The sequence below is a fragment of the Anolis carolinensis genome, chromosome 3, assembly GCF_035594765.1.
Source record: "Anolis carolinensis isolate JA03-04 chromosome 3, rAnoCar3.1.pri, whole genome shotgun sequence".
In the NCBI taxonomy this organism is placed as follows: Eukaryota; Metazoa; Chordata; class Lepidosauria; order Squamata; family Dactyloidae; genus Anolis; species Anolis carolinensis.
Window position 1 is genome coordinate 255,639,009 of NC_085843.1, and position 24,141 is coordinate 255,663,149.

The 24,141-nt window shown below is 36.5% G+C and overlaps 1 protein-coding gene across 2 annotated transcripts in view; it reads right to left on the reverse strand.

Annotated features, from left to right (window-relative positions):
* The window catches only part of plod2 (procollagen-lysine,2-oxoglutarate 5-dioxygenase 2), a 79,472-nt gene that overhangs the window by 4,101 nt on the left and 51,230 nt on the right, over positions 1-24,141 (reverse strand). The window contains exons 4-17 of one of the 2 annotated variants that reach the window (XM_003226991.4): positions 21,899-22,062; positions 18,889-19,001; positions 17,473-17,536; positions 16,651-16,748; positions 16,291-16,392; positions 15,445-15,570; positions 13,138-13,259; positions 11,107-11,211; positions 10,007-10,132; positions 8,787-8,928; positions 7,596-7,658; positions 3,338-3,451; positions 3,028-3,093; positions 2,248-2,352 (exon numbers count right to left, since the gene is read on the reverse strand). In XM_003226991.4, coding sequence (XP_003227039.2) covers positions 2,248-2,352; positions 3,028-3,093; positions 3,338-3,451; positions 7,596-7,658; positions 8,787-8,928; positions 10,007-10,132; positions 11,107-11,211; positions 13,138-13,259; positions 15,445-15,570; positions 16,291-16,392; positions 16,651-16,748; positions 17,473-17,536; positions 18,889-19,001; positions 21,899-22,062 — 1,510 coding nt within the window. The remainder of the gene's footprint in view (positions 1-2,247; positions 2,353-3,027; positions 3,094-3,337; positions 3,452-7,595; positions 7,659-8,786; positions 8,929-10,006; positions 10,133-11,106; positions 11,212-13,137; positions 13,260-15,444; positions 15,571-16,290; positions 16,393-16,650; positions 16,749-17,472; positions 17,537-18,888; positions 19,002-21,898; positions 22,063-24,141) is intronic. The other variant, XM_016997175.2, reaches the window with a different exon arrangement.

Sequence of the window (24,141 nt, forward strand, 5' to 3'; positions counted from 1 at the left end):
GGTTGGCAGAAGCTGGGGCTAACAGTGGGGGCTCTCTCCGCTCCCCCAATTCAAACCTGTGGCCTTTCGGTCCAGAAGTTCAGCAGCTCAGCGCTTTAACACGCTGCACCATCAGGGGATATTATTTCCTAAAGGTTGTGAATATACAATATTTCTGATTGGTTTTTTTGTCTGTTGGAGGCAAGTATGAATGCTGCAATTAGGAAAAATGATTAGGATGTAATGGCCTTGCAGCTTTAAAGCCTGGCTGCTTCCTCCCTGAGTGAATTTTTTGTTGGGAGGTGTTAGCTGGCCCTGATTGTTTCCTGTCTGGGATTCCCTTGTTTTCAGAGTGGTGTTGTTTGCGATATTTTATATGCTTCTACTGTTTGTGGCCCTGAGAAAACAGAGGATTTGCCAGACTTTGATGATGGGAATACTTTGTTGGGAGGTGTTAGCTGGCCCTGATTGTTTCCTGTGTGGAATTCCCCTGTTTATTTACAGTCCTGGTTTTAGAGATTATATTGTTCTGCATTATTCTAGCCCAGTAATTATTTCATATTAAAGTAGAATCTCACTTATCCAACATTCACTTATACAATGTTCTGGATTATCCAACGCAGTCTGCCTTTTCATAATCAATGTTTTTGTAGTCAGTGTTTTAAATTCATTGTGATATTTTAGTGGTAAATTTGTAAATACAGTACAGTAGAGTCTCACTTATCCAACATAAACAGGCTGGCAGAATATTGGATAAGCGAATATGTTGGATAATAAGGAGGCATTAAGGATAAGCCTATTAAACATCAAATTAGGTTATGATTTTACAAATGAAGCACCAAAATATCATCTTAGACAACAAATTTGGCAGAAAAAGTAGTTCAGTACACAGTAATGCTATGTAGTAATTACTGTATTTATGAATTTAGCACCAAAATATCACAATATATTGAAAACATTGACTACAAAAATGCATTGGATAATCCAGAACATTGGATAAGCGAGTGTTGGATAAGTGAGACTCTACTGTAATTACTACATAGCATTACTGCGCATGGAACTACTTTTTCTGTCAAATTTGTTGTATAACATGATGTTTTGGTGCTTAATTTGTAAAACGATTACCTAATTTGATGTTTAATAGGTGTTTCCTGAATCCCTTCTTATTATCCAACATATTCACTTATCCTGCCGGCCTGTTTATGTTGGATAAGTGAGACTCTACTGTATATTGATAATCTTCTATTATCTGCTTAGAACTGGATTATATGAGGCCCCTTCTTCACAGCTGTATAAAATGCACACTGAAGTGGATTATATGGTAGTGTGGAGTCAAGATAACCCAGTTCAAAGCAGATAATATAAGATTATAAATGGGTTATATAGCTGTGTGGAAAGGCCTTGAGTCTACACTGCCATATAATCCCGTGCAAATTAGATAATCTGTGGAAGAAGCCTAAGTGAGGCCTAAATCTGCCTGTCCCCTAACTGAAGCCTGGCTGTCCCTTGGCTGGTTGCTAGGCAACCAAGTGGGCAGAGATTAGCCCTCTAAACTGGCAGCAATTGGATAAAAAAAATTATTGCTCTCCCTCTAATTAGGACTTTATTTTTCTTTTCTTTTTGTTGTATCAACCTGGAGGCATGGATGATGGGTTGTGTTGTCAAATTTCGAGGTTGCGGGGCCTGTACTTTTGTTGTTTTGTCCACTGCCCTGATGCCATCACTCTTTTATATATATAGATTATTAGTATTGTATTACAAAATAATATTAATATTATATGCATATACAATATATTATAATATTATATATTATTGTAAATTACATTGTATATATGTATACATGCATATATGTATGTGTTTATATTATTTTAGAGTTTATTGAAAAACCGCAAAACAGCAAATCTGCAAAAAGTGAAATGCGAAGTACTGAGGGAACACTGTATTCCACCGTGTGGACAAGTATGGATTTTGGAGTATTTTGGATTTCAGAATTCCAGATAAGTGACATTCAAGCTGCAGCAGTTATAAAGGCTCGTTCCCTCTTTTTTAAAAAAAAAGAAGAAAGAAAAGGATATAATCATTCACTGCAACAAATAATACAATTCAGTTGAAGCTCTTGTATTTCACTATGTAAATATATGCTACAGTAGGTTGGCACTTACGGGGAATGGCCACAGTACCGTCCAGGAGCCCAACCCTCCATGAATCAAAGGATCAAATCAGCAATAAACTTTCTAACTGTTATATAGACATAGAAATCATGCTTACATGATGTCTTCCACCAGACCATTGTCCAAAATGTTCCATTTCCTCTACTAGTTCATCACAGGCTGCTTCCGAAAATATAGGAAACCAAAATACATCTGGGCATGGCTACATGCAGAAAACATAAACATACAGACTCTTACATAACAATGTTGTGCTCCATTCTGAATTCAACAAGGTTGTCACACTGCTTGCAATTTCTAGCTTGAATTTTAAGCAGAACAGAACATATGGGATCCTTGCTTCATAACTATTTCAACCAGATGCACTCCTTTTTTAATGTGATTTGTTGTCTTTAAGCTCATGGGTTTAATAAAAATGTCATGGTTTGGTTATTCTGTATAACAGACTTGGCCAGCTACAGAAGAGAATCCTTGTGAAATCTCTAATTATCTGAAAGGAGAAACCATGTCAGTGGCTGCTTGGGTCAGTCAGTATTGAGCCGTTTCCTTTTATATGCCCACAAGTGCCCACACCAGTATGTCACACCATCTTTCTGGTACTCTCATACTGAGGAAAAATGACATTTTCTTTCCTTGTAGTGTTTTTTTTTATCCCAGAAGGATATACACTATGATACATGTTGAATCTCTGCTAAACATGTGGCATTTTAGAGTCAAAACAAAGAGACATACTCAATTGTTACTGGTAGGTTAACCAAATTTGGGCAAGATCATTGGGAGATGTAGGTATATGATACACATACATCTCCCTGTTCAGGATCCTGGACCACAGTTTGAAAATTACATTTTGAAATCACTGCGAAGCAGAACTAGTGCTTACCTGTTCCACTATTTTTTCAGTGAAGATTTTTGAATAGTTGGGATTTATATAGACTTCCTTCCAGTCCTGGAAATAATTATATTAAGAAAAATAGGTTGTTAGAACTGTTTCTAAAATGCAAATAATTGTTTGGAACACAGAAATTCCCTTAAACCAAACAAGGTAACTATTAAATAACCATTAAGGCTTGAAAAAAAACCCACTGATAGATATTTATATTTAATAAGCATTTTGTTATCCATTTCAATATAAAAGGAATAGGTGCTTTTAGAAGTATGAAAATAATTTTATTGCATAATCAGATACATACCACAGGATTCTCAAAGATCTGCCAAAGGTCATTGTTGTAGTGGGATATGTTGTAGTTGGCAGTTGATAAAAGTCTCCCAAATTCATGTCTGTTAGTAATGTACATGAAGACACCCTACCACCAGACAAAAACATCCTCATGTTAGTAATGATTTTTAGAAAAACCAAATAAGCAATGGAGTTGGATCAAGAAATAGTAACATTTTGAATGAACTAAAACAGGATATGAGTTAGTAATGGCTTAACCTAATTTCAATTTATTTTTCAGTGACCTACATAACTTAGTTTTGATTTAGACTGTGTTGTTCAGTTCTAGTCATTCAAAATTCATTATCAGAATTCACTCTCCATCAACTTATTCCCCAAATCAACACCAACCTATAGGAAATACGTTCCCCTTTATCTAAAATTCCAGTTCAATAAACTAGAAACACCAGGCTTCCATATGTTATGGATATGCAAGTTAAATGGAAGGATCTGATTCTATATCAGATTTCTACACAGAGCTCTGAATTATGCCTTTAATATCTATCAACTGATAATGAACATCAATCATGACTCATCCACAATGAAATCCTGGTGTTTCTGTCTATATCTTTTTATGTAGTCATTTTACGACCAAAACACCTAATAAATAACTATTTGAAAGATAAGAATGCTAGAAGAAAAGAAAGTCAGCATCAGAATACTATGGACTTTTTAAAGTCTTCTTTCTTATGAGATGTTTTGATAAGTTGACCTCCAATGAAAATGTTCACCTCAAAATTGTTAGTTTGATGAGAAGGATGAAACCTGCAATCCTCTGTGTAATACTTAAATATGGAAGATCGAAATGAAAATTATAGCAAAAACTAAATAATTCAAGAAAAAACAGAAGAACTGTGCAAGTTAGTGGAAGAGATATAATATTCTTTTCCTGAATCAACTTGTTTTCAAAGTATATCTAAATTTTCAGATACATTTTGGTCATGTCTCAGTTATATGGCTTTTCATGATATGTTAATTAAAGATGTTTCAAGATATCTGGCAGTGGGAGAAGATAGAGGTTCTGCAATAGTTTACTGGATGACTGAAAGCTACTTGCAGTCCAGATAGCACCCATTCCAGACCTCATATGGATACCTTCTAGTCCAGTAGTGTCAAACCTGTGGCCCTCCCAGAATCCCTGGTCATTGAACAAGCTCGCTAGGACTTTTGGGTTTGGAGGCCCAAACATCTTTTTTAAAATCATACAAGTTGGAAGAGACCATGTGGGTCATCTAGTCCAACCCCCTGACATGCAGGAAAAGCACCATCAAAGTATCCCTGACAGATGGCCATCCAGCTTCTGTTTAGAAGCCTCCAAGGAAGGAGCTTCCACCACACTCCGAAGCAGAGAATTCCACTGTTGAACAGCTCTTACAACCAGGAAGCTCTTCCTAATGTTCAAGTGGAACCTCCTTTCCTGTAATTTGAACCCAGTGCTTCAAGTTCTAGTTTCCAAGGCAGCAAAAAACAAGACTGCTCCCTCTTCCTTATGACACCTCAAATATTTATACATGGCTATCAGGTCTTCTCTCAAACTTATCTTCTGCAGGCTAACATACCCAGTTCTTTAAGATGCTCCTCATAAAGCATGCTTTTCAGACCTTTAATCCTTTTAGTTGCCCTCCTCTGGACACCTTTCCAGCTTTTCAATATCTCCTTTGAATTGTGGTGCCCAGAATTGGACACAGTATTCCAGGTCAGGTCTGACCAAAGCAGAATGGAGGAGCAGCATGACTTCCCTTGATCTAGACACACTACTACTTTTGATGCAGCCCAAAATCCCATTGGCATTTTTAGCTGCTGCATCACACTGTTGGCTCATGTTCAACTTGTTGTCTACTAAGACTCCAAGATCTTTTCCACATGGATTGTTGTCGAACCAGGCAAGATTTGGTAGCTTTCATTTCATTTTTTTCTGCCTAAGTGAAGTATCCCTACACTTCTCCTTGTTGAAATTAATTTTGTTAGTTTTGGCCCAGTTTTCTAATCTAATAATTTTGAATTCTGATCCTGTCTTCTGGAGTATTAGTTATCCCTCCCAATTTGTGGTCATCTGCAAACTTGATAAGCACGCCTTCTAAGCTCTCATCTAAGTCATCAATAAAGATGTTGGCCTAGCACAGAACCCTGCAGTACCCCACTAGTCACTTCTTTTCAGGATGAAGCTGAACCAGTGGTGAGAACCCTTTGGTTTGGTCACTTAACCAATTTCAAATCCACCTAACAGTAGTATTATCTAGCCCACATTTTAGTAGTTTTTTTTGCAAGAAGATCACACAGGACCTTGTCAAAGGCCTTACTGAAAATATGATATGCTACATTCACAGCATTCCCTGCTATGGATGTAGAACCCAAAGGGCCACAGGTTTGACACCTCTTGTCTATTCTAAACACACCAGTAAAAATAAAGGAAATGAAGACTGCAATCTGTCTTGTATCAGTCGTATACCTGGCAATGAGGGAGTAGGGATTCATTTATGGTTTTAAAAATCACTCAACCTTCTAACGTGCAACTAAAACGATGGCAACTTTTGCAACTATTTGACAATAAGTATCTCTTCCATGTTGAAATGCCGTCTTACTACTAAATATATTAAACATGTTCTCAATCAATACAGCATATTTTAAAAAAATACTCAAAGCTGCATTACTGAAGCATTGTCAACAGTTGTTAAATTGTGTATTGTGTAATTATTTCTTCCTTAGCAGAAATACACCACATCACTGAACAGTTTTATGCTCCATTACTTCTAATGGAATTGCATCAGCATAGAACTGGGGATCACAGTGGTAAAACATGCTTCTGATTGTGGGTGTATTTCAAACTGTCACAGTAGTTTAGGAACATACATTCCTTGTGAGTGATGAAGGGAAACCACCTTACGTTATATTACTCTAAGCATGGGAAAGTATGAGTATTCATCAAAATGAGAGACTAAAATGAATGGGCTCGGGCTGTGGCGCAGGCTGGAGAGCAAGCCAGCTGCAACCAGCTGCAATGAATCACTCTGACCAGTAGGTCATGAGTTCGAGGCCCGCTCGGAGCCCATGTTTGTCTTGTCTTTGTTCTATGTTAAAAGGCATTGAATGTTTGCCTATATGTGTAATGTGATCCGCCCTGAGTCCCCTTCGGGGTGAGAAGGGCAGAATATAAATGCTGTAAATAAATAATAAATAAATAAATAAAAATCATGGGAACAGCATACAGTCCTTATTGAGCAATTGTTCTAGATTCTAAGGGTGAACAAAGGAGAGAAATGGGATACCTTAGCTTTAGCACCATTTAATTCAATTCTAACTATGCAGAGCCCATTTAATTGTATTTAATCAAAGTATTTTGTTATTGTCTTAGAGAACAGGAAAGGAAGATCACATATTTTGTGCCTTCAAGTTGCCTGGATATCATAGAGTCTTCTTAAGCAAAGGATACTCAGGCAGTTTTGCTAGTTCATTTTGCCCAAAATATAGCTTATAGTTCTATATTTTTATGAAGTAGCAAAAAATAAAATTATTTCTATAAAAGCTGTATATAACTAACTGCTAAACAAATGACTATATGCAGTTATTGCTAAAAGAATAGGGGAAAAGAGAGAGAGCCTTCCCTTAGAAGACCTATACTGCATTCTACTTCAATTGCTCTCAATTAGATTGCTATACTGTACTGTACAAGGGGCTGCCTTAGAAATGTTTTTGGAAAATATAGCTAGTACAAATACAATGGCCAGGCATTCATGTAACACTGGTTTTACAAGAATTGCATTGTCTTCCGAATTGCCTCCAAACTCAAGTATAGTGCAGGATATCTAAAAAACTGACCTACAAAGGCATCTGAATGGCTGATCCTTAGGAGGCCCCATACATTTCCCACTATGCTGTGTAGATTAGCTGATTGGTACAAGTGGCAGGGCTTTCTCTGTAGCAGCATCCCAGCTGTTGAATCCTTCCAAAGGGAGACCTATTTTGCTTGTCCTTCCATTCTTAAAATTAGTGATGGCTGCTCTAGCTGCATTTTGCCATTTTAATTGTCTTTTTATTGTTTGTGACTTTAGAATTTTTTTTTAAAAAAAGAAGTTTAGTTTGTCTGCAATGGTTTAAAACATGTATTTAATGGATTAAATGTTTTCATCCATTGTACACTGCTTCAGGGATCCTGGTGGGTTGAGAGGCAATGAACAAATGCCTTAAATAAATAAATTAAAATGGCAACAAATGAATAAAAAAGAATGCAAAACCTTTGGGGGTCTGAGCATATGGAATGTCTCCGCAGAAGGGGAGTCTTTTTCCCTTTGTAAGGTCTAAAATGAAGGAGGAGAAGCACCACATCAGTTGAACTGACATTGTTCTTTTTTTTTTTTTTTTGCATTGTTAAAGCTGAATTAGGCTCTCACTGCCATGTTAGATATAGAACATCCTTTATTGAAAAGCGGATATTCCAATGGAATCTTTAGAAACAGCATGCAGCTCCAAGCAAAGCTTATCATATATGGGTTAAAAAAGCAGGATCAGTCAGCTCCTTATTGGCTGCAGTAATGAGCACACTCACAAGCTCATTCCAGGTTGTTTCACAGCATGAAAGAAGGGGAGGAGGAGGCTTTCCCCCCTTGATGAGCCACCAAGTCAGATTAGTTGAACATGAACACACAGTAGCACAGACTGAAATAATTGATGCCAGGAAGGCTGAGAACAAGACAACGGTGATTGGGCTGTTCCGCAGAAGGAGTACGAACAAAGGGAAATCATGCCTTGTTAAAGGAGAGAATAAACTTTAATACTTGCCAACTTTTCTTGTTCAATTCAGCAAAAATATTTTTTCAATGCTATATTCTCTGGATATAGCTGTCATATGTTTCTGCTCTGGAACTAATGTAAATATCAGTACAAATACAGATTTACACTTGTATTGCAGTGATATTCATACATGTTCTCATACCTAATATCCATTAAATGCTGCTAAAGACAAGCAGCATGTTTAGTAAGACTTAATCTGCCTTGAAATTTTATGATGTGTCGTTTGTGACTTTATAAAGACTTTATAAATTCCAAAATCCAACAATGTGACATCAGTGCTATTGCGTTTCTCACATAATACCCTATACTGCTTTCATCAACCCAAAGAAACTTCTTTTAAAAAATCAAAATACAATATAATTCTAATTGCAATTCAAAATAGGTATAATAAGTCAAAATCTAAAAAGTAATTTTGCATTCAAAATTAGGCAGCATAAAATATTTATGACTGTTGTGTACGTTTATGTAAAAGAAACTGTGCATTAAGTAAATTGCTGCCATTGTAACTTTGGGAAGAGATTTTTTAAAATCACAAAATCATTGTCAATCACAAAAATTGGCTAGTACTTTTGATATTAAAGAAAGAGCAAAAATCAAAGTGTAGCAGGACATTTTCAAAGCAACATGCATCTTACCATTTCCCTGGCATTCCTGCAAAGAGCCATGTCAGAATCCAATCTTTCACGAGCAAAATAGTTTTTCTCTTTCATCTCAGATCTGAGGGTCTGTCCTTTGATCAAGTATATGTTAGCCACAAAAGGGACATTCCATAAACCTCTGTGAAAGAAATGGACATAAGTGTCACATTCACATGAGCAGGCAGAAGTTGAGCAAGTTTTGAGTGAGGCATTTGGCTACACATAGTTTGCCACTCCTCCCTTTATTAATATAAGGAACTAAAACAGGTAGTCTTGCATTCACTACAGCATTTTATTTCTGAAACTATTGATTTTGGAATAAGTCAAGATATTAAGCTTGTACTATGGGACTGGCTGCACAGTGTGAACTCACAGGGAGCTCTAATACACATTGTGGTAATTCACTAGAATGGTGTATCCTGTCAGGGATATAGCTTCAGAATCATATAATTATGAATCATAGCCTCTGATGCAGAATCTCAGCCATCACCTGTGACAATTATGAAGATATCTTTACCTAAAAGCAAAAAAGGAGGAGGAGGACAAAGAGGAGAAATAAAGTTGAAACTTTTCTGAGAATGATCATACTTGATGCTCTTTGCTAAAAGAGAAAGCCAAAATATAAACATATAGGGACAGCAGAGAAACCTGATGAGAGAAGGAATACTGAAGAAATTAAATACAGATAATGTCATAATGCTAATGTTTTTTTTAAATGCTACATTTTTAATGCTACATTCATTAAAATGTGTTTTTTTCCTCTCTTTTTTTCCTTTTTTGTTTAAGACAGTGAAGCAGGACGAAGGGGCTGCCGATCAACACAGCCTTTTACACAAACACAGGTTAAAATTATAGATCCTTGTACCAAAAGATTATTCCCATTTCAATTGAGGATTGGAAACCATTAGTGAAAAAGAAAAGAAAGAAAATTTCAACATAAGGATATCAACTGTCTAGAAGACAATGCAGCTCTAGTGTCTGAGCATCTGTTATTCATAGGACTAGATCCAGTTTTCACCTAAGCTAAGATAGAATTCCCCTTTGGGACTCACATTGGTGTTGATTTAAAGGTTTCATTAATTTCAGTGTGTCTATTCTAGTAGGAACAAAACTGGATTTAGCCTATATTCAGTGGTCAAAAGACAAGGGTGGAGTTAGGTTGCTAGCTAAATACATTTCCATATGTGGAACAACTAAACAACAGGCATTCAACTTACACTCTGTTTCCTTGGACAATATCTATATAGTCTTCAGATCGAGCATAATATCCATCAGCACTTAGTGCACCCCAAAAATTGGACCAGAGCTTTCCATGACGCATTACAAGAGGAGCAATGATCTTTCTGTTTAAAAAAAATAGTTAAATTGGATGTTAGTGACTGCTAATTCTTGATCTAGAAAGGAAGTATAAGGTTAAAGGGTTTTTAAAAAATCTGTATTTGGGAGATAGAAGAGAAAGACAAGGAAAAAATAACACTGATGTCACAAAAGGTATCTTTATATTCCCCACTCATAGTCACTGCCTTGTGAGATGTTCAGAAAAGAATGGAAATTTCTCAATCTGTATTGTTTTTGCTTATAGACACTTATAACCACAGCCTGAAGTATGCAATATAGAAATACTCAGAATGCAGCAACTGCAGGGGCCATATAGGTCAGTGGAAAAGTACACGATCTTAGACTGTCTGGCATTTCCACTTAAAAGTTTCTGCTGAAATGACAGGGAAAAAACTTGACAGGATCTTGGAGAGCTGCTAGAAATCTAAGCCAACAGTATTGGACAAAATGGATCTATGGCATGCTAGATACTCAATGTACTTGTGGGCTGGGAGGCGATATAGAAATATTTCCAATAAGTAAGTATGTGTGTGTTTGTGAGTATGTGTGTGTATTACCAGTAAGCCCAATGACTAAGTATTATACATTTACCAGAAATACGAAAGATGATAAGATGGTCCAGGCATCACATCAAAGAGTGTATTAATATTTACCTTCTTAAATATAATCTTCTACTGGGACTCAAATAAAACATTTTCCCACACCCCTTCAGTTCTGTGTGCCAGCTCAAAACAGTTTTGGAGGGTTTCCCAGCCCTCCAGAAGCAGTTTGTGAGAGGAGGTATGTACAACAGAGAAAAAGGTTTTAGCAAATTCCAGTGTTCTGCCTATAGCAGTCTACTTCTGGATACTGCTCATAAATATTTTTCTTTGACAACAAATCTATTTCAATAAATTACTAAGAATATTGACACAGACATGGAAACAAATACAACACTGGACTTGGTAAGGTTCCTTTTCTTCACCCACTTTAAACATACCTGTTTTGTTCTATGAGGATTTTTAATGTATCTGGGTTTGTTAAAACAACATCTGCATCTATGCTGAAATAATAATCACATTCTTTATTCTGCCGACAGATTTCCCTTGAAAAAGAAAAAAGTCATTACCACATGTCCACTTACATACAGAGTTGTTTGTTAGCTTTAAACAGATGGTTGTATTGACATATAGATTATCTGAGTTTCAAGAATTGTCTTTGATTAGATACTTAAATTGACAACTTAAATATTACGAAGCGGTTAATTTAATGACAGGAGACAGCTGGAATTTCTACCACAGCAATATATTTTTATTGGTTTTGTCTGTTTGTTTTGAAAACAGCTTTCAGTTGATTGAGGAAATTTAAATAAATAGAATAAATTTTAAATACATTGTATAATAATCCAAGTAACATTAATCCTGTTCAATACAGCTTGTATCCTACAAACAGAGATATGTTTCTGCATAGCTTCATCAACGTCTTCATTAATATAAAAACACTTAAAACAACAATTTATCATTATGATTGAGCTGGAAAACTATGTCAAGAACAGAGAGAGTGATAAATCCAAGGTCATCTGGGAGTCTTTATGAAAGATGACTAGATCCCAAGTCTCCCAAGTCTCCCAAGTCCCAGACCAACATTTTTGCTGCTTCATCACATTCAATGTATCACAATCGCTCTTCATGCAGCCACAAAATAATTATAAGTAAACTGAGATGTCTTTTAATCCAGATAACAGAATATTATCTTTTACTGTCTGCTGAACTACTTTGATTACTGAATATAATGCATTAAGGAGAGGACACGGTTCCACGATCTGATCAAGAAAGCTATTACACATTAGTAAAGCCCCACAATGAGACAAAAAAAAATATGTATGTTTCTGACCTAACACATATTCCAAGTCATACACAGGTAAAAATTATTCTTCAGTGTTTGTGAAAGAGGAATAAATTGTTGGAGAACCTAGGAAATGTGTAGAGGACACATTAGTCAGATATGAGTAAATGAAACTACAGGTAACACTACTGTGAATAACAGGGCAATACCCTATTTTCCATTTGGATTACTGCAATACTCTCTTCATTCTGGCTACACTATAATGAAGCACTGCTAGAGTTCCAAATGAAGTCTTCAAAGATTCAAGATTATTCAATCAAATCTCTCACAAACAAATCAAGGGTCTCCACCTCTCCCACCTTGGGCACATGGAAAGTAACAATAGATCAGTGATTCTCAATCTGTGGGTCCCCAGATGTTTTTGCCTTCAACTCTAAGAAATCTTAACAGCTAGTAAACTGGCTGGGATTTCTGGGAGTTGGAGGCCAAAACACCTGGGGACCCACAGGTTGAGAACTACTGCAATAGATGATCCCAGAATCCTGCCAAAAACATCTTTATAGAAGAAGCTTTGATCAAATATCTACAACACCTCAGGAAGTAGGTTGTGATTGCAAATAGAACTTTTTCTGGAGGATCTAGAGCGATCTTACCAGAGAAATACAGCTTTTGCATATTTAATTGGTATTTCGATGTAAGTCAAGACAGTATTATTATTTTGAACTTTAAATTGATGATTTATTTCATTTCTACTGTTCTGCTATTTTATTGCTGTTCCTCCTGCTACTTTTATTGTTTTTATTGTTACTTCATTATTCCAATTTTTATTGTTTTCTTAGAACCTTCAGCTGAAATGTCTTAAGTAAACTTTAAAAGACGTAATGACCTTAGCAGAAAGGCCGATGAATAATCTACAACATCTGTTCTGTTTAAACAAAAAATTGTATCATCTACAGTTTAGAAACATATGTTGAAAATCTCAATGATGGATCATTACATTCCGGCCAACAAGAAATGATCCTTCAAATAAGCTCAGACATTGCTCATAAACAGAATACATAGCTGTGACACTTCATAAAAGATTTGTTACTTGTTTATACTAATCAGACACCTTCTACTCAAGAGCTATGGCTAGCTTTATGTTAACATACACATTGAAAAAATGAATTAATAAAAATAAAATTACATTCCCATGTTTCTAGCATCAGCTTGACTCAGATTTTCTTCAGGTCCAACAATTTTTATAGTTTTTATCATATTCTTGGCTTTTTCCCAAAATTTCTTGATATGCTTTTCATGATAAACTTCCTGGAAGTGTTAAAATACAGAATTAATGGGGAACAAGTATTACGGTGTAAAACTAAACATGCTATAAAACAGACCAGTGCTATCCTGCAGTTTAACAGATAGCAAATTGTAAATATGAACAATCATCTTTGAAATCTGGTAAAAATGCATGATTCTTGATTCTCCAGGTTCTCTTTCAAGCTACACGATGCTACTTGGGGTAACCAATATGGGTTAGATGTAACCCCTTCCTGACAATGTTAACTCAAGTTTCAGAGAGAAAAAACAATAAATGGGTCTAAAATCTACAGTGGCTATAACAAGCATCTCCCAATAATTTTACCTGGTTTGAACCCATGAACTGCACTTCTTAAAACTGCACATACACAAATAATTTAAGAAGGCACTTTATAATTTAAAGTGAAGGTATATTATAATTTAAGAAGTTGACTTGAAGGCAGAGAGCAACAACGCTAGTCTAATGCTTCAGTATTAGAACCCAAAATTGGACAAATGGGCTATATATAAAATTACCATTTTTCTCACATCAAAATTATGCGAGAAAAAATGATAAGAAAAATGAAATGCTTTGCAGTATTTCTAGATAGCATCAATTGGTTTGTATTCTGATCTGAAACTCAAAAGGAGGAGGGGAAAAGAAAACAAGTTAGACATGTCTTATAATTGCAAAAAATGCTATGATAAACAGCAGAAGCTTTTGCACATATGGACAAACAAAAAAACTCTGACAACTTTGAAACACTATACTGTGTAATCTAGTCCAAAATAAACCTGTATTTTAAATTATCTACTTTTTAAAGCATTGTTATCAATTTCATTGACTGTCACTGTTTATTATTTGGACAAACATATAGAGCCACATCATCATTATTATTTATACTGAGCTTTTTCCCTCCAAAAAGACTCAAAGCGGCTTACAGTAAAACCAATGCAATACAATTTAAAACCCCAAAAACATACAAACATTAAAATAAAATGAAATATTAACAATATTAAAAATAAACAGTTAAAACTCTTAAAACTGATTCAAAATTTATGCACAGCTATAACCACAGCACTCCCAGATTTGATCTTAAAAACCCCATTCTTGAAAAGTCTGTCTGAATAAAAAGGTTTTAGCCTGCCACCAGTATGACAGCAGGCTTCCCTTGGCAAGGAGTTCCAGAGTTGAGGGGCAACCCCTGAGAAGGCTCTCTCTTGATTCCCACCAAAAGTGTTTTTGATGCTGGTGAAACCAAGAGAAGGGCCTCTTCTGAGGATCTCAGGGCCTGGGCAGGTTCATAAAGGTCCACGTGATCAGCCAAATATCCAAGAAGACATGAGTAGATTTCTACTGTTGTCTTACTGTATACTCCTCTTTCTAAAATGTTAATGAAAGTGGTAGAGAGTAGACACATCTGACTAATATTGAATATTGATTACGTTTGGGCAATGGATTCCAATAATAAAGGTTGCCACAGCCAATCTTATAATTCCTCTGTTGAGGTCAGTGAATGAAGCTGTTAAGTCAAATAGACATTTGCACAGGTCTCTTTCCACAGTTACAATTTTCCTTTTCTCTCTCTAATAGTGGCCATAGCAAACCATCTGATTGTTTACCTCTTCTGACTTTTCCATTCTTAACTAAACAATTACCTGAAACATGTCCTAGCTAAAAGAATCAAGTCTCATGGCAAGACATGGCTATGCATATATAAAGAAAATGTGCCAAAGTTAGATAATGCATGCAACCAGAGGGCAAGAACAATCTTTAGGTTGTGGAAAAACAGAAGCTACAGTGGAAGAGGAGTTAGAAAACCCTAATCTGTATGTGGAGAAATCCAAACTGTAATCCACACAGAATGTACTCAGCTTGACATAAATATCTCCAGTCTTCCCATTTCCTAGCTGACATTCTATGGTCCAGGAACCTAAACAGCTGCAACTGAAGAATTATTTGGCTCGCTATCTAATATTTCTGGCTGTAATTTAACCCCAGTCTGAATTTGTTAACACCAAATAAATGTTTCAACCTAGTTAAAGAATGGAGCAGAGCCTATATTTCAGGGAATATGGGTGAATAGGCCCTGCTATTTTCGATATAATAACAGACTATTTAAACATTTAAGAACTCCATAGTCAAACTATACCATTTGATTGACACATTTACTAACTAATATCTACCACATGGTCATAAAGTACTTACATTATTGTGAATGAAGAAGCTAAGCTTTTCCTTTGCATAATCCAGAGTCAACAATCTGTCTAAAAATCTAGCCAGGAAAGGAGTTGGTTGTTCAATGAAAACACCAATTATTACTGTTGGAGTCTCCTACAAAAATAAAACATGGGCAAAAAAGAAAAGATAAATGCAGAGTATTTACTTCACAGTCTGACACAGCATGAAAGAACTTGCATTTAAGCAAAATAAATCAAATTATGTATCTTGGAAAACATATTGCCATATCTTTTTCATTTAAATTTCCTACATGTTTTTACACTGTATAGAAATTTTAATTGCAGTTTTGAGTTACTCTCACTTTCCTATTATTTAAGCTAAGCCCCTTTCTTTCTGGAAGGAAACAAAGAGTATGCTATTTCACTTGCCCTTTCATTCTTCATTCTCTGGTGATGGTTCTGTCTGTCCCTGCCTTGATATTCTGCGTTATATGGATGTGTGGAAGGGCCCTTAGATGCATTTGAGTTAAATCAAACAGAAACTAGATTCTAAAAATCTATAGGAAAGAGATGTGGGGCTTAGGCCCTACCAAATGCAGCCTCACTTTCCATCAGACTCAGAAAATAGTCTTTGGTCCAGACTGATGACTTATTTCAAACATCTCTCCAGAGGTATGCCCTTTAATATTTCCCATGCTATACTTTGGGATGAATAGTGATGAGAGTTAGATTAGACAGCGGCAGGATAGAATGGGTTGGTGAAAGAAGAGAAGAAAAAAAGAACCAGAAGCGCACAGAGCACTGGATAATGCAATCATCATTCCCATACAGCTCTGTTTGTGAAATAATTCAGCATCATGCAACTTATACTTACAGTCAATGTAGCTAGATCTAGTAAATCTTTGTTACAGGCAATACATCCCGTTTCACGAGTCCAGCCATTAGGGATATAGTTTCCAAAATAATTCAGATTAAGCTGGGTTGGAGGAAAAAAACTTAAATCAATTCAACATAATAAACTCTGCAGCTTTTTGCTAGACCCACTTCATCAATCTCTGATGTGTTCACTCAGATGAAATGAAAAGAAACTGGGTAAATATGGTGTGTGATGCACTGTGTCACCTATCACTATACCTAATCTTCATTCTGGTGCCAAGATAGAGTTACAGCACACTTGCATCTCCCTTTCCTTACATTGAAAAGACTCAACTGAAGGAAAGTCGCTATCACTTACTTTAGTCGGGCCGTTTCCATGAAGAGTGACTGGCAAAGTGTCATACACAGAATTCCTAGCTCTGGCTCTTCCTTCTTCAAATTTCAGAAGAACTTCATCTGTAGCCCACCAGGAAGTTAATAACAAATCAACTGTAGTTCGCTTAAAGAAGGATGTCACAACATTCTTTGCATTTGCCTAATTTTTAAAATAGTGTCCTGAATTTCCTGTCACTTAAACCTACAATCCTTGTGCTGCTTACTTCACAGTTCTGGAACTTATTTTAAAAAGTACCAAGCAATGTAAACTTTTAAAAGAATAATAATCCATCTGTCCCAAGATCCTGTTTATTAAAAGGAATCACCTGCTTTCTCTGTACTTTGAGGGACTGGCTGACTTTTTCCCAACAATCTCTTGGCAGGTCAATGCTATTCTGATGCTGCTTTTTCCCAGGCTTGCTCTTGAGAAGTGTCTAGAAGCAGCTTTCTCTCATCTCCTCACCCCACCCCTATTCTATTTTCATTTCTCCCAAGGAGAGAATTTAAAAAATACAATGGGAGTCATGAAAAGCAATTTAGTTTTCCAGAGTCAAGAACTATATAATGTCCAATGTTCACATATATGCAGGATTTCTCACTTTTTTTTAGTGTTCTCTCTGAAAAAAGACAATGTGGGAAGCTGTGCACAAGACAAGTTATTAGTCATTGACCATTGCATATGAGGTATAAAGTACATTCAGACTCTTCAGTCAATGATGCTAAATATAATGCAATTCAGAACTAGCAAGAATGGAATCTGATGGACATTCTATTTATCACTCAATAATCTTTTCAGTATACATACCAACAGCTCCATTTAGAGTCTGGAAAATGTTGCACTTGTGATCCAAGGTAATATTAATACGTTCCTAAAGTAAGGAAACCACATGACAAATGAGGCATTATGAAATCTGGGATCATTTTAAGATCGTTTATTACGTGACTGGTCTGTTGATTTCAATTGAGCAAAGAGAAATAAATGTGTGGTTCCCTGAGTAAATCCCTGGAAAGCCTTTTAAGAACCTATGTTTTCTGCCAAAATTTTAATGCTTCATATATATCTTCACAATTCAACATGTCACACAGATTTATCCCTCATCAACAATTCAATGATTCATTATTATCCTGTTTACATGTCCACAGCACTGAAGATTTTCTCTCTGTTCCATAATCCAAGCAAATGAAGTTCATGACTTCTCAAAGAATGCTGATTTGGCACTATGTAGCAAGAAAATATCTACTAAAAACTACTAATATATTAGCACCTTTTAAAAAATCAGACTAAGGACACATATACACATACCATTAAGTCTGAGCCTGGTCCAGAGTAGCAATACTCCACACCAGCAATGTGGGTGGCTACATTGTCCATTTTCATTCTGCCGATGTGGCAAGGTGGAGTCCAGACTGTCTAACCAGTAGTCCATTGCTAAAATTGAACAACCACGGAGCTCTGAGAGAGCATCTTTGCTGATGGGCAGGAGCTCTCTAGAGCTTCATGGTTATCTGCTGTGGCAGTGCAAAGGAGACTCACTCCATCCCCCTTTTCCTCGAGTGCCAAGCATAGGCAGAAGATGATGGAAGTACCAGTCCATGTGGACAGCAGACAGATTGGAGCCAATCCAGCTGTCCACACTCACCCAGAAATACTCTGTAGTTTTGCTGAAACTCCAGAGCATTTGCTGCCTTTGCATAACAATGGATAAAACTGGGTTAATCCTCTGAGTACAGAGTAGACAAGCTGTTAGAGATTCTAATATCCTACAACACTTCATAGAGAATTGTTTTCCAGGGATATACTCAGGAAACCACTCATTTATTTGTCTTTACTCAGTTAAAATCACCAGACCAGTCATGCAATAAATGTCAGAGTGTCTAGCATAAAGATATCTAAATTCTTTAACCTAATTGTTCTAATCAGAAGAGTGCAGGTAGATCAGATAGAATGGTATGTACCTTGCTCCTTTTTCAAAAGCGAGCAATCCTTTTCTACATGAACTCTTCCTGTAGAGACATTTCTAACTACCTGTCCTATGGGAAGGATCTTAATAGCTTATTGTATGTTGATAAAAGTTATTCTTTTTAAAATGTGTTGTTATAATAAAACGTTTTAAGTATATATATAAAACAAGTAATGAAGATAAGTTTCCTGAATATTCAGATATCAAGAACGTAGATAAAATACAGGTGAGAAGAATTTTACTGATAAAGTTCTACATACCCTCTTCAAGGGATCAATATATATTTTAGTATAAAAAAGCTGGTCATCATCATTATCTTGGAGGTCCCACTGTTGTACAATACTGTTTACTGATGGAGAATAACCAATAAATCCTGAAACATACAACAAAATCAAATAATCATGAATGAATCAAACATATAGATCAACATTTCAACTTTTAAAAAGAGTGTTTCTATCTATTTTAGGCAATATCAAACTTTAAGAAAACTTGATAAATACCCTTCAACTCTTCCGATAAACCTTCATATAATCCAGTTCAAAGCAGATAATCTGGATTTTATATAACTGTGTAGAAGGGGCCTGAACATTTGTCATGCCCCAAAACATCTGAAGGCACCAGTTTACAAGTGGAAGGTTCTGCTGTAGGAAAAACTAGGTAATTATCTCATTAATTTTCCATCCAGAGATCTCAGTGTTTCATGGCATTACCAAAATGTGTCCATATGTCTGCATAAATTTTAAAGAATTCTTCCTTGTGACTAGAAATACACACATATGTATTGATACACTTACTGGGTGTAGATTCTATCATAAGAAAAATCAGACTCAGAGAAAAAGATCAGCAACATACAGCTTCCACACACACACACCCCATTGGTTCTCAAAGTAAGGAAGTAATTAATCTTCAGCCCAGAAGAGCGATATAATGGAATGCAACCAACAAAGAAAGGAATGTGAAGCATGATCTTACACATGTCAAACCAGAAATTATTCCCACACTGTCCAATGGGACTTTTTCACAATTAGGATTTCAAAAATCTTTTAGACAAAAGCACATTCTGAGGGCACCTTAGCTCACAGCAGGCACTGAACCTGCTTACCCTAAAGTAAAAAAGTGGGGAGGGAACAAAGGTATGATTGCAGTGTTCCCAACACTCAGTAGCCAAATGTATTGTATTGCATGGCAATGCCAGGCAATTAATCTGGATAGAAGTCTTTGTGCAAAGAAGAAATGTTTTAGCACCATGACCTGTCCATATTTTAAGACCTCAGGAGCAGGTTGTCTACATACAGTTCCTAGTAAGACATGAAAGCCACCTGCAAAAATCATTCAAATCAGAGGGGGTTTTTTTATGTCAAGAGCAGCTTGAGAAACTGCAAGTCGCTTCTGGTGTGAGAGAATTGGTCATCTACAATGACGTTGCCCAGGGGACGCCTGGATGTTTTGAGGTTTTACCATACTTGTGGGAGACTTCTGTCATCTGAGCTGACAGAGGGAGCTGATCCATGCTCTCCCTGGATTCAAACTGGCAAACTTCAGGTCAGCAACCCAACCTTCAAGTCAGCAGTCCTGCTGGCACAAGTGTTTAACCCATTGCGCCACAGGGGGCTCCTAAATCAGAGGTGATATTCCTTTAATCCAAAAGCTGCATTAAAATCCACATAAATTACACTGCAATGTTAAATTTCTGTGAAAATTTTCATTTTTATAATGTACAAAACCTGAATGCATCTTGCCTTTCTGCTGAAGAACAATAACATTCCAAAAAGGGGATATTACAAAACTGCAAGTGAGCTAATTAAAAAACATCTCTCTTCAAGTTGATGAGAAGCCTGGTGCTGCCCTCAGTGGGTGATGGGGGACAAAATCTATGCCCTAGATCTGATTTAAATAAACCATTAAATGCCAAGCTATTAGTTTACAGAATGCACAATAATCAACATATACACAAGTTCAGAGAACTATATTTGTGCCTTAAAATCCTGTGTAAGAGATAACTTTGTTAGTCCTACAAATATCAGGTACTTCACAGACTTTTGTCTCTGAAAGCTTAAGAGGACATGTCTGTTGGGAACTTAAGAAAAGAGCTTTATTCTCTCTTTATTCTCCCTTTCCAAAAAGAAGAGTGATTTAAAAACAATTTTAAAAACACAAAACATCTCCAGACTCTACTCAAATACAAGTCCATAATCACTCAAAATCTTGTCTCATGTAAGCTTGTTTTGTGCTACTCCTGGCAGATGGATTCAGACCAAATAATGCCAGTTACAAGAAAGGATATGACAACTAAATGTTAACAACTTCTTGATGATAAGGGCTCTTCAGCAATGGAACAGAAGGCCTCAGATGATGATGGACTTCTAAGCAGGGGGATGATGTTCACTTTTCAAGGATGCCTTCTATATGGCTTTGTAACCTTTGCAATCCCTTCCAACTCCATAGTTCTGTGAAACTATATATTATCAGCATCTTCTCAAAACACAGAACTGCCCTCCCTTTTGCCCATTTTCTACCATAGCAGAAAAGCAAAAGGAAAGTTGAAAAAGATATAAAGCAGCAGGGCTTCAGCCATTCTGGACAGTGTCCTCCTCTGAGAGGATGTCTGTTGTATTTGTGGGTTCCATTTAACAGGCTTAATGTTTTGTGGGTTGTGCATTACTGCCCATTAAAATTCTTATACTATGTCTCAAAGCACCACTATGTCAAAGGCATTAAAATAATTAAAATGATGGTGTCCCTTTGGCTTCCCTATTAGTGATTTCATTGTAGAGTTGGTTGTTCAATATTATGGAGGCCCCAAAATGGGGCAGGTGTCATTGATGGGCTTCAGAAGCTTTGAAAGACATAAATATGAAGAAAGTAAACTTTTGAATAGGGCAAGAAAACACTGGCTGAAACACTGGCCATAATGCTGATAAAAGAGGTTAAATGGTTAGTGCAAAAATTGCTTATATCCAATTATTAGTTTCACCAAGGGTAAACTTGCTGAATATGTTTTTCTAATGTCTTCTCTTTTTCTTTCTCCTGCTCCTCTCTGAATCCATCTTTTATCTGTGCTTATCCTAATAGTCAGGGGAGAGGAGCAATAACACCTGACACCATTACTAATCATTTTGTACTTACTACATTTTGAAAATATCTACTATTACTACAAATTTAAAAAATGCTCAAAATATGTGGCAGTGGGAGGTCAGTTTTCTCCATAATGGTTATAATAGTCCCTTAGTTTGTTATTGTTGTTGCTGTTGTTTTACAAAAATGTCTTACCTCCTGCATTAAGGAATCGTTTCCCACTGCGAACAACAGGGTATTTGTCCGACAATCTTTTATCAGGCCATATTAAGCCATCTGCTGCAAAAACTACCTTGTGATTTGCTTGTTGGAATTTCTTCAACAATTCTTCAGGTCCCGCAGCAAATATAACATCGTAGCTGAAGTTTAAAGAGAAACAAGTAAGGCAAACATTTCTAAACCTAACCAAGAAAGTAGGCATTCAAAATAAAATAAATACACCTTACTTTTCTTAGAGAGGTAAACAGGTAGGTAGATTTAGCAGTCTCACATTCAGAAGCTATTTCAGATGCAGTTTTTAAATTTAGAAGTAGGAGGTAACTCCACATAATAGCAGGTTGCTCATTTAGTCATTTAAAAAGGTCTGCTTGTCATTTTGCTATTGGCATATACAGCAAGATGGTTGTGTTTTCTGACAAAAACCAAAGCGGGCTTCCCCAATCAGTCACCTCTTTCTCAATCAGATCAATACAGAATCTCTAGTATTCAGATACAAAATTATGCTTGTACGTCAAGATTATCCCACTGTGTGGTTTAACCCCATGAGCCAACAAAAAAATAACATTTCATACATCTTTCCAATAGGGGAATCATGGACTTCTAGTAAAAAATACTACTGTCATTATCTATATCCTGCCACTCATAGATGCATTTCAGAAGTATTTATCACAGAAGCAGGCTTCCGACCAGTGGAGGTAGTGCGGATCAGATGGGAACATTTAACATTTACATATTTGCTATGATACCTCAAAAATCTAGAAGATAGTTCTAGACATTTGCAACAACTCTGGAGTAACAACTCTTATCCTCTTTCCATTTTTTCCAAAAAAAAACAAAACCCATTCCTTCAAGTTTTGATACTTAAAATGAGTATAACAGAACATTCTCACACAAGTTCATTATCGTGAATCCACAGAATATTTACAGCAGAACCTGATAAATTAGCCTTAAACTAGCCCAAGACAAAACCCATTCTAAAGCATTATAGACTTTAAAGGGGCTTGCCTGCATGACTCATTTATAAGATATCATTTCAAGGAAATGAAAATTATACTGTAAGCTTATAGAACATGGCGCAAGTGTCCAAGCCCATAACTTTGACTTCATTTCTTAAACTCACAGATATTATTTTTTTAAAAATGATCCTTTTAATCATCATATTTTGATATATGAAGGTAAGGTGCATCAGCCTTCCTGTAAACCATGATTAAACCAGAACACTTTAATAAATGAGAACTTCCATTTTTATCAGAACTCGGGATCACAGTTGTATGAAAATAGAAACTATAGTTAATAAAAGGTTTCTTGGGATAATCATACTTTCCTCAAAAAGGCTGCATGCAATGGCAAACTAAGTGAAACAATCTTACAGATGACAATTCAACTGAGATTATTCCCCACTATTGCCTTGGAGGTAAAAGCCTGGTAAAATTTGACCTACAATTTCAAGTAAACATGAGAGATCATTACAGGGGTTGTTTTTTTTCCAATAGGGTGGGATGGATATGGGACCCACAGACAATACTTTTCCCAGTAGGTAAAGATAAAGGTTTTCCCCTGGCGTTAAGTCCAGTCGTGACCGCCTCTGGGGGTTGGTACTCATCTCCATTTCTAAGCCGAAGAGCCGGTGTTGTCCGTAGACACCCCCAAGGTCATGTGGCTGGCATAACTGCATGGAGCGCCGTTACCTTCCCGCCGGAGCGGTACCTATTGATCTACTCACATTTACATGTTTTCGAACTGCAAGGTTGGCTAACAGTGGGCACTCGTTCCACTCCCGGGATTTGAACCTGGGACCTTTTGGTCCGCAAGTTCAGCAGCTCAGCACTTTAACACACTATGCCACCAGGGGCCCCACTTTTCCCAGTACTGCCCAAAAATAAAATTACATTGTTCTAATACTAAATCATACGCTCTTTTAGGTGCTTCCAATATACCACAGGCCTGTACTATTATAAAATCTAGACCATAGTTTAAACTCCTAGTGCTCTTCAGATATTTTGAACTGCATCTGCCACAAACCCTGACCAACGCCAATAATGACTGAGCTTTGTGGGAATTATAATTCAGAATACATGGAAATCACTAAGTCATCTACCCTTGTTCTCAACATGTTTGATATGTCACACTCAAGTTACACTTTTACACAGCTGTTCCAAACATCTGTTTCAAATGCTACAATATTTTAATATTCCTGCCTGGCACTAGCTCACACAACC